Raw genomic sequence first — 15,055 nt, forward strand, 5'->3', positions numbered from 1 at the left:
AGTTCCATTATCTATTTAATCTCATCCCTTATCTCAGTCAGCAGTCACCACAAACGGAAACCAATAGTTATTCCGCTGCCCACTGCACATTGTTATCACATTCAACCAGACCCACTGTCATTATTTAAACATTTGTGATCATTAATTGCAATCATTTTAGATAAATGATGATTTTAGATGATTTTGCAATCATTAGATAATGTACAGTTTTCCACAGACTATATAAAATACACATCCCATATAAATATAAATACACATCAAAGAGTAACATGATGTTCCTTTATTGAATAAGGATAAATCAAAGCAAGTAAACCATCAGCTCCTTTCAAAACTCTACAAGATAGAAAGCACGCAATCAAAGCATATTATACAACACAAGAATAAATACACATTCAAAGGTCTGTATATGATACACCCCGCATGTCTGCACACTGAAATAAATGCAGGACAAATCCATACACAACAAATGAACAGACAAATGAATGGATGCAGTAGCCTCCCTGCAAGCTTGTATACACACAGTATACAGCACAAACAACATAAGAGGCCAAATCAATTTAAATTGAATAAAAAAACACAAATTCCTCTGCCAATGCAGGCCATATTTAACTGAAATTCACAGCATGCGTCTCTGCCACTGCAGGACATATTTAACTTAAATTTAATGCATGCATGTTAACTAAAATAATTTAACACATATTGGTCCCTGACCAGCCGACCACTGTCGTCATCAGGGAAGATGGCAGGATTGTCCCAGTCCATGTGTGATGGCACTCTGGGGGCCCTCTCCTTCCTCAGGCAGGCCACATTGTGGAGGACAGCACAGGCCACAGTGATGTCACATGCCCTCAAAGGGCTGACCCTTAAGTGGTTAAGACAGTGAAAGCGTGCCTTCAGGAGGCCAAAGGTCATTTCGATCCTGGCCCTTGTCCTGGCATGGGCATGATTATAGGCCTGCTGTGCTTCCTGAGGGTCTGTGTATGGTGTGAGGAGAAAAGGCTGGCAGGCATACCCCCTGTCCCCCAGCAACATACCAGAGAATTCACCTGTCAATACAAAATATCATCATCACAACCTCATAAATGGAGTGACATTCTTGACACAGCCATGATGTAAAAAGTGGTTATTAACAGAGGTTGTGTGGCTCACCTTGTGATAGGCACTGATAGATTCCAGAGGTCCGAAAGACTCTGGAGTCATGGACTGAGCCGGGCCACTTTGCCACAACATTGCTGATCAGATAGTCAGCAGTCATGGAGCATGAGGAGCAAACATAAGATAAGATAAGGTAAGATAAGATAAGAGGAACTTTATTTATCCCAAAGGGAAATTCAATTACGTGAGTGAGCTCATCTATTTATCAAAGAGTTACACAGTCTGATGGAGTTACATTTACACAATTTCACTCACATCTGCAGTCAATTTCACTCACATCTGCAGTCAATTTCACTTACAGTTTCAACCGATTCATAATTAGAGTACAACTATGTTTTCGGAGATGTTAATTAACTATTGGATTGTAATTGATGGTTTCAGCGGAGCAGTGAGTGTGTATTTGTGCACTACTTACGCATTCAGGCGGTCTGCAATACTTTGTCACGCTTTCTCTAGTTGTTTTATTACTGTGGCGGTGTTGTCTTTCTTTATGATTCGATCCTTTACCTCTTCGTAAGCCTCCATGAGGTTTTCTGCCTCCGACAGGGATAAGTACGCTGCTCTTGTTGCCATGGTGAATCGGTGAATCTGTGATCGATGGCGGGGTCTGTTTGAGGAAGCCGCGTGCGCGCACTGATCGAGGGCTGCATCCCAAGTCTCTTAAAATTACTGCTAACCACCTTATCTAGCCACCTTATCTAACTGTTTAGTCCCTCCCACTTAGGAAAACATGCAAGGAGTCAGGAGTTAGGAGTGAGGAGCGAGGATTGCTGATTAAGAGACATAAGACAACCTTACTCTGAAGCGTCACGTGAAGTGACGTCCTATTCTGGTGACGGTGCGACAGCTGGATCTGCTGCGTAACGGAGCCAGCGTTTGGTGTACATCCCAAGTCCCATTATATTCGCTGATCAGCGGTTCAACGGTGATCAACGATTAACGGGGAAAAGACGGTAGAAACCTCAGGAAGAGCAATTGAGGAGGGATCCCTCTTCCAGGACGGACGTGCAATAGATGTCGTACAGAACAGATTAACATGATAAATTAACAGTAATCCGTATGACACAATGAGACAGAAAGAGAGACAGAGTGAGAGAGAGAGACGCAGGACAGACTGTAATGACAGTAGCTTACAACAACATTAATGAAAGTAATAATATTAATTATTATTAATATTAATATTTAATATTACCTACAGGCTATTAAACATTATTCCACTCACATGACATGCAGGACAATTATGTCTGTTGTGTGCAAATGTGTGTGTGTGTGTGTGTGTGTGTGTGTGCGTGTGTGCGTGCGTGCGTGCGTGCGTGCGTGCGTGCGTGGTGTTATATCAACACTTGTGGTTCTGGACATGAGCAGCTGCACATTTAACAGCCAGGGGCAGACTGGCCATCTGGAGGTTCTGGAGAATCACAGAATGGCCGGTACTCCAGGACAGCCAGCGGCCGCCACGCAGTCATCACCGTTTTTTTTAAATGTTTTTTTTTAAAAATCTTTTTCTCCCTGATAATCTACTGTTCCATGTCCAGTCCGCTAGGTGGCAGCCTTTAAATTGGATGCCAGCCTGCCTATAGATATCTATGAGCCGGCCGGCCGCCAATCAAACTGAAGAAGAAGGAAGCACATACCATATGCGCACCGGTTGTTGTGGGCTGGGCCGAGTCAAAGTCCAGGGCTGTTTTTTAGTCCCAGTCTGCCCCTGTTAACAGCCACACATCACCGACAGTCCGCTGAACAACGCAACGGGTTGTGAATGAAATAAACTTAATTACAACATGACAGTCTTGCAGGAAATATCATTAACGTTACTCTTTGTAGTCACGTAGGCATGTGAATTACAGCGTTTCATTGCAAAGAATGCATGTAACGGGTACACTTGCGCTGTTTCTCCGGCATCTCGTTCAAATGAGCCAGACGTAGGGGGCTGGTATTTATACGTCAGGGCCTCAAGCTGAAAAAGACTTCCTGTTAGGAACCTCTCGTGTTACCTTACTCATTGCACCTAACAGATCCCTCCTAACTCCTAACGCTAACTCCTTACTGGCAGGAATAAGAGACATGAGACGGCCTTAAAGATGGCGGACCTCGAACGACTTCCGGTTCAAGTCAGGAGTTAGGAGTTAGCAGTATACAATTAAGAGACTTGGGATGCAGCCCAGGATTGGTTTCACCTGGCTTGATGAATCCGTGTCTGCTCATCCTGGCTTGGTCTGGCTTGATGAATCCGTGTCTGCTCATCCTGGCTTGGTCTTTGTGCAACCAGTTAAGCCTGGACGTTCTTGTTTTGGATTCGTTGAACCCAGCTCAGTCATTTATCCTGGATGTCTGAATCCTACTTTTGTGCAACGAGTCCGAAATCCTGTCAGGGAGGACAGTATGGGAGAAAGGTTGATAAACCTTGTTTCACAGCACCCCGTCCTTTTTGATAAAAGACGGGATGATTTTATGAACAATGAATTAAAGGACAACGTCTGGCAGTCCATTGTCCAGCTTGGTGGCTGCGGTGAGAGTGGTAAGTGCTAAAGAAAGTTGATGTTGACGCCTGTTAAACGTTAGCTTGCTAGCTCGCTGCTGCTGCTGCTGCTACTTCTACTACTACTCTCGTCCATGTTCACCCACACCCGTTCACACTGCGCGGAATTGGAACACAACAACGCAAAATTCCACACCACGTCCGGTACGCGTGTGTATGGTTTGAACGCGGAAAAGCAAATCCGTCCCGCAGTGAGAATGAACCGTTTGGTTGCCTAATTGTTTGATCTATTTTTAAAAAAGTAGAATTACAGATGTCATTTATTTTTGTGTTTCCTGTTGAACTTTAAATACTGAAGCATTGAATGCAGAAACTAACATGTCTAAAGGACCAATTTGTGTTATTTTCTGTAATTTAATTTTACTGTGCAAAATTGATTATTTTATTTTAACATTTCATTAAAAGTTAAAAAGTATTTTCTAGCTCACACACAGCTCACGATTTCTGTGTGTTTCTGTTTGTCGCCACAGTTGCCAAGTAAAGATTTAGAGATCCAGTCCTGACTCCTGTGTCTCCTTTCCAACTCGGGACACAACAGAGACAAAATGGAGACGGGTTACATATATTTAATATATGTTAGAGGATGACTCAGTGAGAATGGCTACTCAACCCAATGAGACACAACAAAGACTGTGGTTCACTAGATTGGAACTACTGTCCTATTTCCATGGAGATGGTAAGGACAAATAACATTTTTCCAATCTATAAAACTAGATTTGAGCTTGCAATTAAAGCCTGTGCAGATGGACATACTTCCTACCTGTCTCAGCAGAGATGCACTGGCTGTCATTACCACCAGAGGAGCAGCAAGACTATGATGACTGTATAGATAAATGACATTTTGGGAGTAAAGAATTTTTGGTATATGTTAATTTGTGAGCTTTTATTAGCTTTGGACAGAGCAAGGCTGACTTTTTTTCTCCTGTTTCCCCATATGTGTGTGCGAGCTGCTTGTATTGATGTCATGCCTGTAAAAAAGGAGACTTCGACCTGGAGAAGGTAAGACCATATTTGTGTCTCTGTAAAAGTCAGTATATAACTGCATGAATCTATTTTGGAAAGAGAAGCGTTATCAGGATCTGTGATTGACATGTTTAATGTTTTCTCTTGAGCAAATCTTACTATTAAGAATATAATGTTGATAGGAGTAGAGTAATGTGCTGAGTGTAATCTCTAAAGAGAATATTTATCACTCTTTATTTCTGCTCTTATGTGTCTCTCTTAGTTTGGAAGTAAAGTGGCACATTGTTGGCTTTGCTAGAAATGCTCAGTGGCTTGTGGATCACAAGGCAGACATGTACTGCCGTAATTGTATCAATCTGAAGTGAGTGATGATTAATGTCAAATATATTTTCAAATAAAAAAAACCCTGATGAATCCTCCAGTGGAAATAATGACCTGGTTCTCTCTTCATTAGCACTGACAGTACCTGCTGTAGAATGATCTGGCCAAGAAAAAAGACACACCTCGATGCTTCAACCTTGCGCAGCCAAAGTGAGTGTACACACACACACACACACACACACACACACACACAGACACACACACACACACAAAATAGAAAACGAATCATAGTCCCTCTCCAGTTAAATCAGGTAGGGGGCAATGATATACTATGATACGGTTTGTTGTAGGGCTGGGCAATTATGGCAAAAGTCAAAATCACGATTAATTTAACTTTTAACCTTGATTATGATTAATGAACGATTATCTCCACCCTTGATGAACAATTATGTATTTTCACAGTTTCTTTTGTTTTGTATTTTACACTGTTTACACTATTATCCACACCTGGATATTTTGTGATATTTTCACACGTGTATCTTTAGGGAGTGAAAATTATGAGTTTTAAGGTGTGACGCTGTGGTTAATGTCTAGTTAGGTTTAGGCACAAACCCACTTGTTTAGAACTATGAAAAGATCATAGTTTGGGTTAAAATGATCACTGGAGTTGCCACGCACCAAATTATGTTGGTGCGTGGTATTGGTGTAATATTCCTCCATGTGCCCCTCTTTAACACGTTCCCTTGAGGTGTCTGCACGGCCCCGGTTAGCTTGTAAAATAGATACGATGGGTTCAGAAAATTTTCAGACCCTTTCATTATTTTCACATTATGTTGCAGCCTTTTGCTAAAATCATTTAAATTCATTTTTAATCTCATCAATCTACACTCCATATCCCATAATGACAAAGTGAAAACAGAATTTTAGAAATTTTTGCAAATTTATTAAAAAGTAAAAACTAAAATATCACCTTGTACTAAGTTTTCAGATCCTTTACTATGACACTTGAAATGTAGCTCAGGTTGCTTCCATTTATCTTGGTCATCTTTGAGATGTTTCTACACCTCGATTGGAGTCCAGCTGTGGTAAATTCAATTGATTGGACATGATTTGGAAAGGCACACACCTGTATATATAAGATCTCACAGCAGACAATGCACATCAGAGGAAAAACCAAGCCATGAGGTGGAAGGAACTGCCTGCAGAGCTCAGAGACAGGATTGTGTCGAGGCATAGATCTGGGGAAGGCTACAAACAAAATCTGCTGCATTGAAGGTTCCCAAGAGCACAGTGGTCCCATAATTCTTAAATGGAAGAAGTTTGGAACAACCAGGACTCCTCCTGGAGCTGGCCACCCAGCACAGCTGAGCAATCGGGGTAGAAGGGCCTTGGTAAGAGAGGTGACCAAGAACCTGATGGTCACTCTGGCTGAGCTCCAGAGATCCTGTGTGGAAATGGGAGAAACTTCCAGAAGGTCAACCACTGTAACATTCCACCGATATGGGCTTTATGGCAGAGTGGCCAGATGGAAGCCTCTCCTCAGTGAAAGACACAGGAAAGCTGGCTTCGAGTTTTTCTCACAGTCAGAGTCCTTTAGGTGCTTTTTGCAAACTCCAAGCAAGCCACCCCCTCCACATGACTATTAAAAACAATGATGTACAGGCGTGCTCGGCCTGCCAGATCAGCTTGTTATGCATTATCTTGCGACAGCGAACTTTTGCGATCTGTTTCCTACACCAGAAACATTAACATTAAATGTCCTTTTTATTCTCAGTGACAGTTCCATTAATATTTAACTGTAGTATAGAGTTGTATTTGGCTTGTGATTTTTCTAAATTAAAGACGTAGGCAGACAATTGCTCCCCATGCTCTTGCCATTTCTGCCTAGACCAAACGAAAGCCCCCTCTGCTTTCAGTTTATACATGTCATCTAATTTGCTTTGCGGCTCACTTAATTTTAATTTCTCCACATCATTTAAAGGGATAGTTCACCCAAAATCAAAATTCTGTTATCACCCACAATTGTGATTTAAGAGGTAGCTGTTCATTTTCCAATAAGATTCTTTTTTAAATCCAGATTTATCAAGAAAAAGACAAACATTAATTGTTATTGCCTTGTGATTTGTTAAGGGTGTAGATAAAACCATCATAACCGTGATACTGTCCTTATCAAATGTTTTGGATACAAGCCAAAAGTCTATACGAGAACGTCTGGAACAATCCTTATTACTCCACGTGTAAATTTGACTCTTTGGAAATTTCTCTCTCCATATATCAGTTCTTCCTCAGTTCAATCCTTGCCTCTGGTTTGATTTATTCTTTTGAGCTTTGTTCCTTCCCATCTTATCTGAGTTCTGTTGTATGGTTGTGCTCTATAGATTTAATTGCAAACTACAACTGTTTAGTAAGTTAAAGATGTGTTGCTGATTACAGCTTGAAGTGGCGATGAGGTCTTAAAATATTTTGAGAAGGTCTTTTAAAAAGGTATCAGGGTTCCTACGCAAGTATGGAAAGTATGGAAAAGTATGGAAATAAATGTGATCAATTTCCAGGTATTAAAAAGTATGGAAAATGAAAATTAAAGTATGGAAAAATATTTATGTTTCCAGACTATTACCACTGTTCTAAAATACTGTTTTCTAAAATAGAAAATTAGGTATTTCCAAAAATAATTTAATCAATCCGGATCGTGTTTTATGCCGGGCCAAGCACAGTTTGTGTGAGAGCAAACGTCCCAGAAAACATACCGCCTTTTACCTGATTGACAAGTGGTATGTCCAGTCTGCTGCCCCATGACCCTCCTCCAGTCCCCAGGTATCAAGTTTCACTCCAACACTGCACCTTGGACAAGAAGACGAGTTTCACATGGTTCACAATGGGTAGATGCAAGTTTTTGGATGGATGGCTTGACAATACCGTATATAAATACTGGTTGGCCAAGGATTCCCAATTCACACACAGAGCTAGATGCAAGCTTTGTGTGAAATCGTTTGACATCGCCAACATGGGGGAGAAGACGATTCTGAGCCACATGAAAGGAAAAAACGCCGACGTCTCGTTACTGCATCGCTTGCACCCAGAGTCCCAACCTTTTTGCCTCAGCCCAGAAATTGAACTTACCTGAGTTTTTATTTGCATGCCATTATGGTACTTGGCCACAATTGCCTATTAAGAATAATTAAATATGATGTGAAATATGATACACTGATATATTTACTCAGATGTCGTATATTCTCTGAAAAAAAAAAAAAAACAGAGAAGTTTGGAAATTAGGGTATGGAAAAGTATGGAATTTTGAAATTCCAAATGTGTAGGAACCCTCAGGTATTGAAATTAACTTCAGGATTCCTGCATATACTCGGGTAATCTATGATAATAAAAAAGCAACTCAAATTAGAAATGATAATTTCAGTTCTCATGAATGTTTGCCTGTAAAACGCCAAAAGGTTTACATGGATTGTCTAAACAAATGCCTGTTTTCTCTCTAGATGGACAATCGGAGGTATTTAAGGAGGCCCCAGCAGTCAAGCAAGTGAAGAGACAGTTTGAAATGATCTGACAACAGTTTCTCACGCACAGTATGTATTGCCCAAATTGAATGTATCCTAAAATGATTTTTACATTTGTTTCATTTGCAAGAAATAGTTGCAAAGTTTAATGAAAGTAAAGTCAAGTCCATAAAGTCCAAATATTGCTGATCGTCTTCATAAGCTGCTCCTGTGCTTCACAGTTGTGGAACAGAGTCCAGCTCCCAATACACATTCATTGCATTGAGAAAAAGGCCTCAAAATTACTCTAATTGCACATAACAGGCAATAAGTAGAGTCTGCTAGTATGTGTTAGAAAAACCTATGTAATTATGTCAAATTTTAACCGCCATCCCATGGGGATATGTTGCTTTTTCACTGTGGTGAAAAAGAATCCATACCATACATCCACAATGTTGACTTGCCTTATAACAAATGTAGACAACCTCGTATCAGAGTTGTATTACCCCTGCACATTTTGATGGCTTCTGGACAAAACCAGGTCCATCTGTCTCCAAAAGTTGTGTATAGCACCTTGTATCTTGAGAAATTGCTTTGACACTTAGCTGCTATGCTAACGGCTACTATGAGAGCACAGTCAGACTGAATAATGCAATGAAACGAAATGGCAATTCTGAGTATCAGGCTAGCAATGCACTGAGTTGAGTATGTGCAGTCAGCTCTCACTGCATACTCAAAAATTCTTGATAATTTAGTATACATGCGGGCGTTTCTTGCACACATAATCCACATACTATGCAGCTGAAACACTACATACTCAATCTGACATACTTAGCATGAATAGTACATTAGTAATACAGTATGATGGACAGCATGACAGCTCCTCAAGTAAAGCCAAAACATCTCAATCGCCCCCTAGTGGCTGGCTGTAGTATAGGACATAAAGTCCACCCTCTCCATGTTGACAAGTGGAACATGGGCCAAATTCAAAAAAACTCCAAGTACACATAATTTATTTATTTTTTGTAGATAGGTAGTTCTTATGCTGATGTTACTTATAGATGAAAGATGTTTCTATTTCCAGTTTTGCCTTGCAATTAATAGATATAGAGGTCTAGTCAAAGTAATGTATATGAATATCACTTTAAAGGATAAAACTGGTGTAGTGTTTACTTACTGTAAACATGGCCTGTGAAAAGAGCAAAATCTGTAGTGCTTTTCTGTTAATAACTATGGTCCATCTATCCACTGCCAGAAATATATATTTCGTATCATGTAACTATTTGAACTCCATGGTATTCAAAAATAAAACAAGTCACAGATTTGCAATTTTTCTTTGGTCTGCACAGCTTTTTTTAAACAATATTTTTCAAGATAACATACTGATGATTACTGTATGATTATACTGCAAGTGTCATGTTTTTGAAAAAGTTTATCATAGATTGTTGCTCATGCCCATGCAGTAGAACAGGAGGGGGCTTTCCAGTGTTACTGGATGGGCGGGGCAGGGAGCTATCCAGTTTCTGCTATTAGGGATTGTGACTGAAAACATGTCATTTGGGTCCAGGGTTTAAAATATTGAAATATTCCAACTTTTTCTTTTTTTTCATATAAAAACAATATTTTAGAAGTCAAACATTATATTGAACAATTATATAAAGTAACTGTTGAATACCTTACATTTACAGAGATTGCCTTAGCTGTTTTAATGTGTAATGACTTACTATCCTTCTTTTTCTGTCAAATGAAAGTTTTGAACAATATTTGTTCAGATTACTAAAATGATTGTTTAATACCCTAAATTTACAGATATTATGTTTAAATATACCTATTAATGTATTTTGATGTACAGTGTTTAATTTTCCATTGTCCAATTCTCTAAAATAACTAATACTGTAAATGTGCAGAAATTCCTATTTGATTAAAGGTACATATTTTGTTTATACATTGTGTCATTGTTTTTTTACTTGGGGAAACCACAATTATGCAGCAAATCAGTGTAGATGGACAAGACGGTTTCATGAAATGACTACTAAATACCCTTAATTTACAGGGATTGGCCTTAAATGTAGCTATTTTTGATGTATTTGTAATGTATTTAGCTTGTTTTTCCACTGTCCAATGGTTTTTTAATATACTAATTCTCTAAAATGACAGATTAATACTGTAAATTTGCCGGTATTTATCTTAAGTTTTATGAACCTACTTCGTTTTTATACGTTATAACATAAAATAGTATGTTAACATGAAATTACTGTAGATAGACTTGGCTGTCTCCTAAAATAAATAATGTATACCGTGAAATTAGAGATTAATGTGAAAGGTATCTGATTTTAATGTTTTTTGACGTAATATGTATGTTATTTTACAGTATAATGGGCATTTATCAACTATAATATACTGTATTTTAATTAATTTTGACTGTAACATCTACTCTGTATTTTTACAGTTATTGTATGTAGTTCTGTGATACAGTTATTTATTGTAATTTTATGGTATCCGTTTGGAAACTTTGCTGCCAGTGTTTTTACCGTTTTTTTTTTGTTTTGTTTTTTACAGATTTTTAAATAGCTACTGTAAAATTACAGAGATTAACCTGAGGCTATCTGATTTTTAATGTTTTTTGACATAATATGTATGTTATTTTACAGTATAATGGGCATTTATCAACTGTAATATACTGTATTTTAATTAATTTTGACTGTAAAAATCTACTCTACCGTTTTTTTTTTTACAGTGTATATAAAGTAATTTAAATGAGCTCCATTAAAAAAATAATCAGTTGTTTACCATTTATGTTTGTTATGAAGCCACACTGTAATTCTATGCAATGTGACCTCTGACAGAACATTGGGTCAATATTATAATATGTATATTTTTCTGTGTTTGCATTCATGCGTACTTTGACTGTTGAGCTGCAGCAAATCAAAATGTGTTTTTTTTTTGTTTTGTTTTTTAATGTGTGCTAGGATAGCCAATGGGCTTTTGACATTACCATCAAACTGTATAGGACCATTCAGCTTTTCAAAACGAGTTCACCTAATATAGTTTTAAGTTTTTAAGTACATTATTCAGAACTCTTTATTGTAGCCTATGAGCCATCTCTGACAAGTGGACCTGCTATTTGTATGCTAAGGGAGGGGAGTAGTACTATCTCCTGCATGAACATACAGCTGACACCATGCACGGATGTAGTAGTCTTCACGGCCGTCGAGATGTGTGTGCAGTGAAACTCGACCTACCTGTTGAGAGGATGCACATGAACTGAAGCAAGTCAGCGTCTCTCCTTTTTTCCAGAAAACACAGACGTGTTGAGTAAGGGTTAGGAACGGCGGAACGCGCAGCCGGAGCGCTGAACCTCCAGGCCTGAAAGGGTTAAACGCTTTTCCCATGTACGGAGCGGCTGACTTGCGCTTAGTTAGGTTGTTGCGGCGCAGAGCTCGTGGACGCGGCGGCGGCGTGCAGCAGCGCGCCAGAAGCTGCCAACTTCACAGTAAGCTGCCACTACTACTACACGACTACACAGTCATGTCGGAGCGAAGGAGGATCTCTGGATTTGACAGCGCTCAGTCTTACTACTACTGAGCCTGTATGCACGAGGGAGAGGGCTGCTTTTTCTGGTTGTGTGGATATCGCCTCCATGGACGGGCAACGGGGCTTTTACGAGATGGAGAAACCGACAGAGAACCCCAGCAAGGCGGCGGAGTATCTGAAGGAGTTGAATAAAATCATCGAGACCCAGCAGGGGCTACTGGAGAAGCAGAGGGTCCGGATTGAAGAGCTGGAGCTTCAGGTGACCGATCTTTGCAAGGAAAACGTCTGTCTTAAAGATCAGCACCAGCGGCACCTGGACACCTGCAGACTCCAGCAGAGGAACCATTGCACCCTGGTACCCATCAAGGAGAATGTCATGCAAGAAAAGTAAGTTAGCTGTTAATCTATGCCACATGGTCTGTTTGAGCATGGCGCTATCAAAGTTGACAGTCCTCCTATGTGTCACCAAATTGCTTCCTCCGTGGCTTGAGATGTGTGTGTGTGTAGCTATCTGTATCATCTGTCAGGTGGAACCACGTAACCGAATCAAATGCACATTTCTGTGCTACTTTGTCATGACGTACGTTTGTTTTTTAATGATTCGCAAAATGTCTACACTGTCAGGATTATTTCAGGCTCACAGGCTATGCACGACTTTACACGCGTATTGCGTAATATGGATCCCGTTAGGAGCGCTCTAGACTAAATGTCAAAGCATAATATTCTGTAAACGGTATGAGACCATCGTAGTAAAAGTCCAGAGCAGTGGGTGTGACTTTGGTTTGATGAGGACCGGAGAGCATATCGCCGGCCGTGGCGATGGAAGAAACCAAGTTTATGCGTCTTGGTGGTTGCTGAGGCGACAACTGAGGTGGAGATTTTCTGAAGACATCCCCAGGGAATGATGGCGTGATATAGGCTACATTTAATGTGAACAGCAGAGTTGACCGACTTCATTTCCTCATGCACGATCCCTGAATTTGAAACGACGTAGTTGCTTTGGAGAGCTGCCCAGGGCTACTATCACAACTGATTCAGAAATGTTCCATCGAGGCTGCCAAAACATTTAAGGTTAATTGTCTCATGAATGCAAGTATCTAATAGATAGATAGATAGATAGATAGATAGATAGATAGATAGATAGTCTAGACACAATAAAAGATTGATTTTTCTGTGATGTCCTCAGTATTGTTGTAACATATATTGCAATATATTGTGATTGATTACCCTTATTTGACTATGAATTATGTCCCCAAAAGGATTTTTTTTTATTTGTGTGTTATCTGTTTTAACTTACAAAATTAGGTTTCAACGACAAAGTTTCTCACTTCATTCATTTTTATTGCAGCAAAATGTATCCAGTGGACTGAAAAGCAATTGGTTTAGTAGTCTACCAAAAGTTTGATTTGTATTTGCAATATTAATCAGTTATATAATGAAAAATAGATAACCTACTTGGCATCCATGTATCGATTCAATATTGACACACAAAATATCTAGGTACTATGCTGTGTCAATATTTTCCCCCTACCCCTAGTTGCTTATACTACAAACACGATACACACAGTAAATAATAGAAAGATAAGAATAGAACCACAGCAGTGAAATGATAATTGACAGAACTAGAGCTGTCACTAAAGAAGAGTATGTGCCAAAAGAGGAGCTGAAAATGTAACAGTTATGAGTATTATGGATAAAATAACAAACAAATTGAAAATCAATGAATTAACAAAAAACAATGCTGATTGTACATAAGTATAGGCCTAACATACCCTGATTGAAAAATAGAAACTGTGCAAATTATTGTGAAAATGTTAAAATATGATTAAAAGGTAAATGTATAAACTAACAAACACATACAAATGCAAACTGTGCCAAATGTAAATTAGTAAGTGACTTATAGTCCGACAGCCTGATAACCCCAGCTGGCACCGGACATCAATATGACGTCAGAAAGACGTCGGACTCTTGCATCAGACAGACATTTAATTTTGGTTGGAATGAAAATTGGGTGGACGATATTTTAAACGTCTAACAATGCTAGAATTTCACATTGTGTGGACATTAATAGTATGATGTTTTGCAGACATTGGGTGTTGTTCGTCGTACCTTACGACTAAATGTCTTAATATACACCAAGATGACATTGGCGTGAGACGTTTCAAGGACGATTTTGGTGACTACAGTTTTTGAATTTGGTTCAGTATTTAGCGAGAGGGCTGCTGACAGCTGCGCAACATGCTGCAATATAAGCATATGGGGCAACTGAACATGGTCACTGTATGTCCATTAAACATCAGGGTTTCTCACACATTAATTTATTTGTGGTGGACCACCACAATTTAAACCTCTGCCACCACATTATGATTTGCTCCACAGGCGGAGCATCAGAATGCCAGGCACGGTGAAACTGAAACTTTAGCATCCATTGTGATGGGTTTAAAGTTTGCTCTCATTCATATACAGCTGCTCCTCTCATCCATTGATCGATCTGATAAGCTCTGATCAGATAGACTTATCAGTTATCCACCCTGTGACTCAAAACTCCACAAACTGCTGCTAAAGGACAAAAAAGAAGAGTTATATCTGTGCTGCATTCAGGGACCTGCAAAAACCTCAGAATTTAGATACACAGGCAAGACAAAAAAAAGTTAGCCTCACCCCTTTTTCCTGTCTTCAACTACTGCCACACACAGATTGTAATTTTGTGGGAAACACTAAAAGTGGTTATTTTGGATACAGATATACTCAGATTTTTTATTACAAGTGTCTGAAGTGTCTCTTTCAATGGCGATTAGGTAGTTGGTCAAGTCCGTCAACAAAAGAAACAAGAGAAATGCCGCCAATCAATGATGACAGGTAATCAGCTGATTAGGGCCAGTTTTACATTTTTAACTAACACAGTAATGGTCGTACTGAGGCTGTGAGAGCTGATTTCTGCTCAGCGGACGTTTGGCCAATGGCCATGCAGGTCTGATAGGTGAGCCATCAGCCATGAGATGAGCACGCCGCATCTGCTGCTGCTGCTGCTGCTGCTGCTAATGAAACAGGAGGA

The 15,055-nt window shown here is 39.5% G+C and overlaps 1 protein-coding gene and 2 long non-coding RNA genes across 3 annotated transcripts in view; 2 read left to right on the forward strand and 1 right to left on the reverse strand.

The window, feature by feature from the left end:
• Positions 1–315: 315 nt before the first annotated feature.
• LOC126386454 (uncharacterized) lies at positions 316–1,792 on the reverse strand. Its single transcript, XR_007569507.1, has 3 exons — positions 1,571–1,792; positions 1,150–1,232; positions 316–1,046 (listed from the first exon to the last, which is right to left on the reverse strand). It is a non-coding gene; the product is annotated as an uncharacterized LOC126386454 (long non-coding RNA).
• Positions 1,793–3,398: 1,606 nt separating this feature from the next.
• On the forward strand, positions 3,399–10,312 carry LOC126386452 (uncharacterized). Its single transcript, XR_007569505.1, has 5 exons — positions 3,399–3,673; positions 4,165–4,693; positions 4,920–5,018; positions 5,112–5,188; positions 8,467–10,312. It is a non-coding gene; the product is annotated as an uncharacterized LOC126386452 (long non-coding RNA).
• A 1,640-nt stretch (positions 10,313–11,952) lies between these two features.
• Positions 11,953–15,055, forward strand: part of LOC126385440 (uncharacterized) — a 220,822-nt gene continuing 217,719 nt past the window's right edge. The window contains exon 1 of the mRNA XM_050037158.1: positions 11,953–12,387. Within this exon, the coding sequence (XP_049893115.1) occupies positions 12,107–12,387 (281 nt within the window). The 5' untranslated portion in view covers positions 11,953–12,106. The remainder of the gene's footprint in view (positions 12,388–15,055) is intronic.

Source organism: Epinephelus moara, chromosome 24 (assembly GCF_006386435.1).
Source record: "Epinephelus moara isolate mb chromosome 24, YSFRI_EMoa_1.0, whole genome shotgun sequence".
Lineage (NCBI taxonomy): Eukaryota > Metazoa > Chordata > Actinopteri > Perciformes > Serranidae > Epinephelus > Epinephelus moara.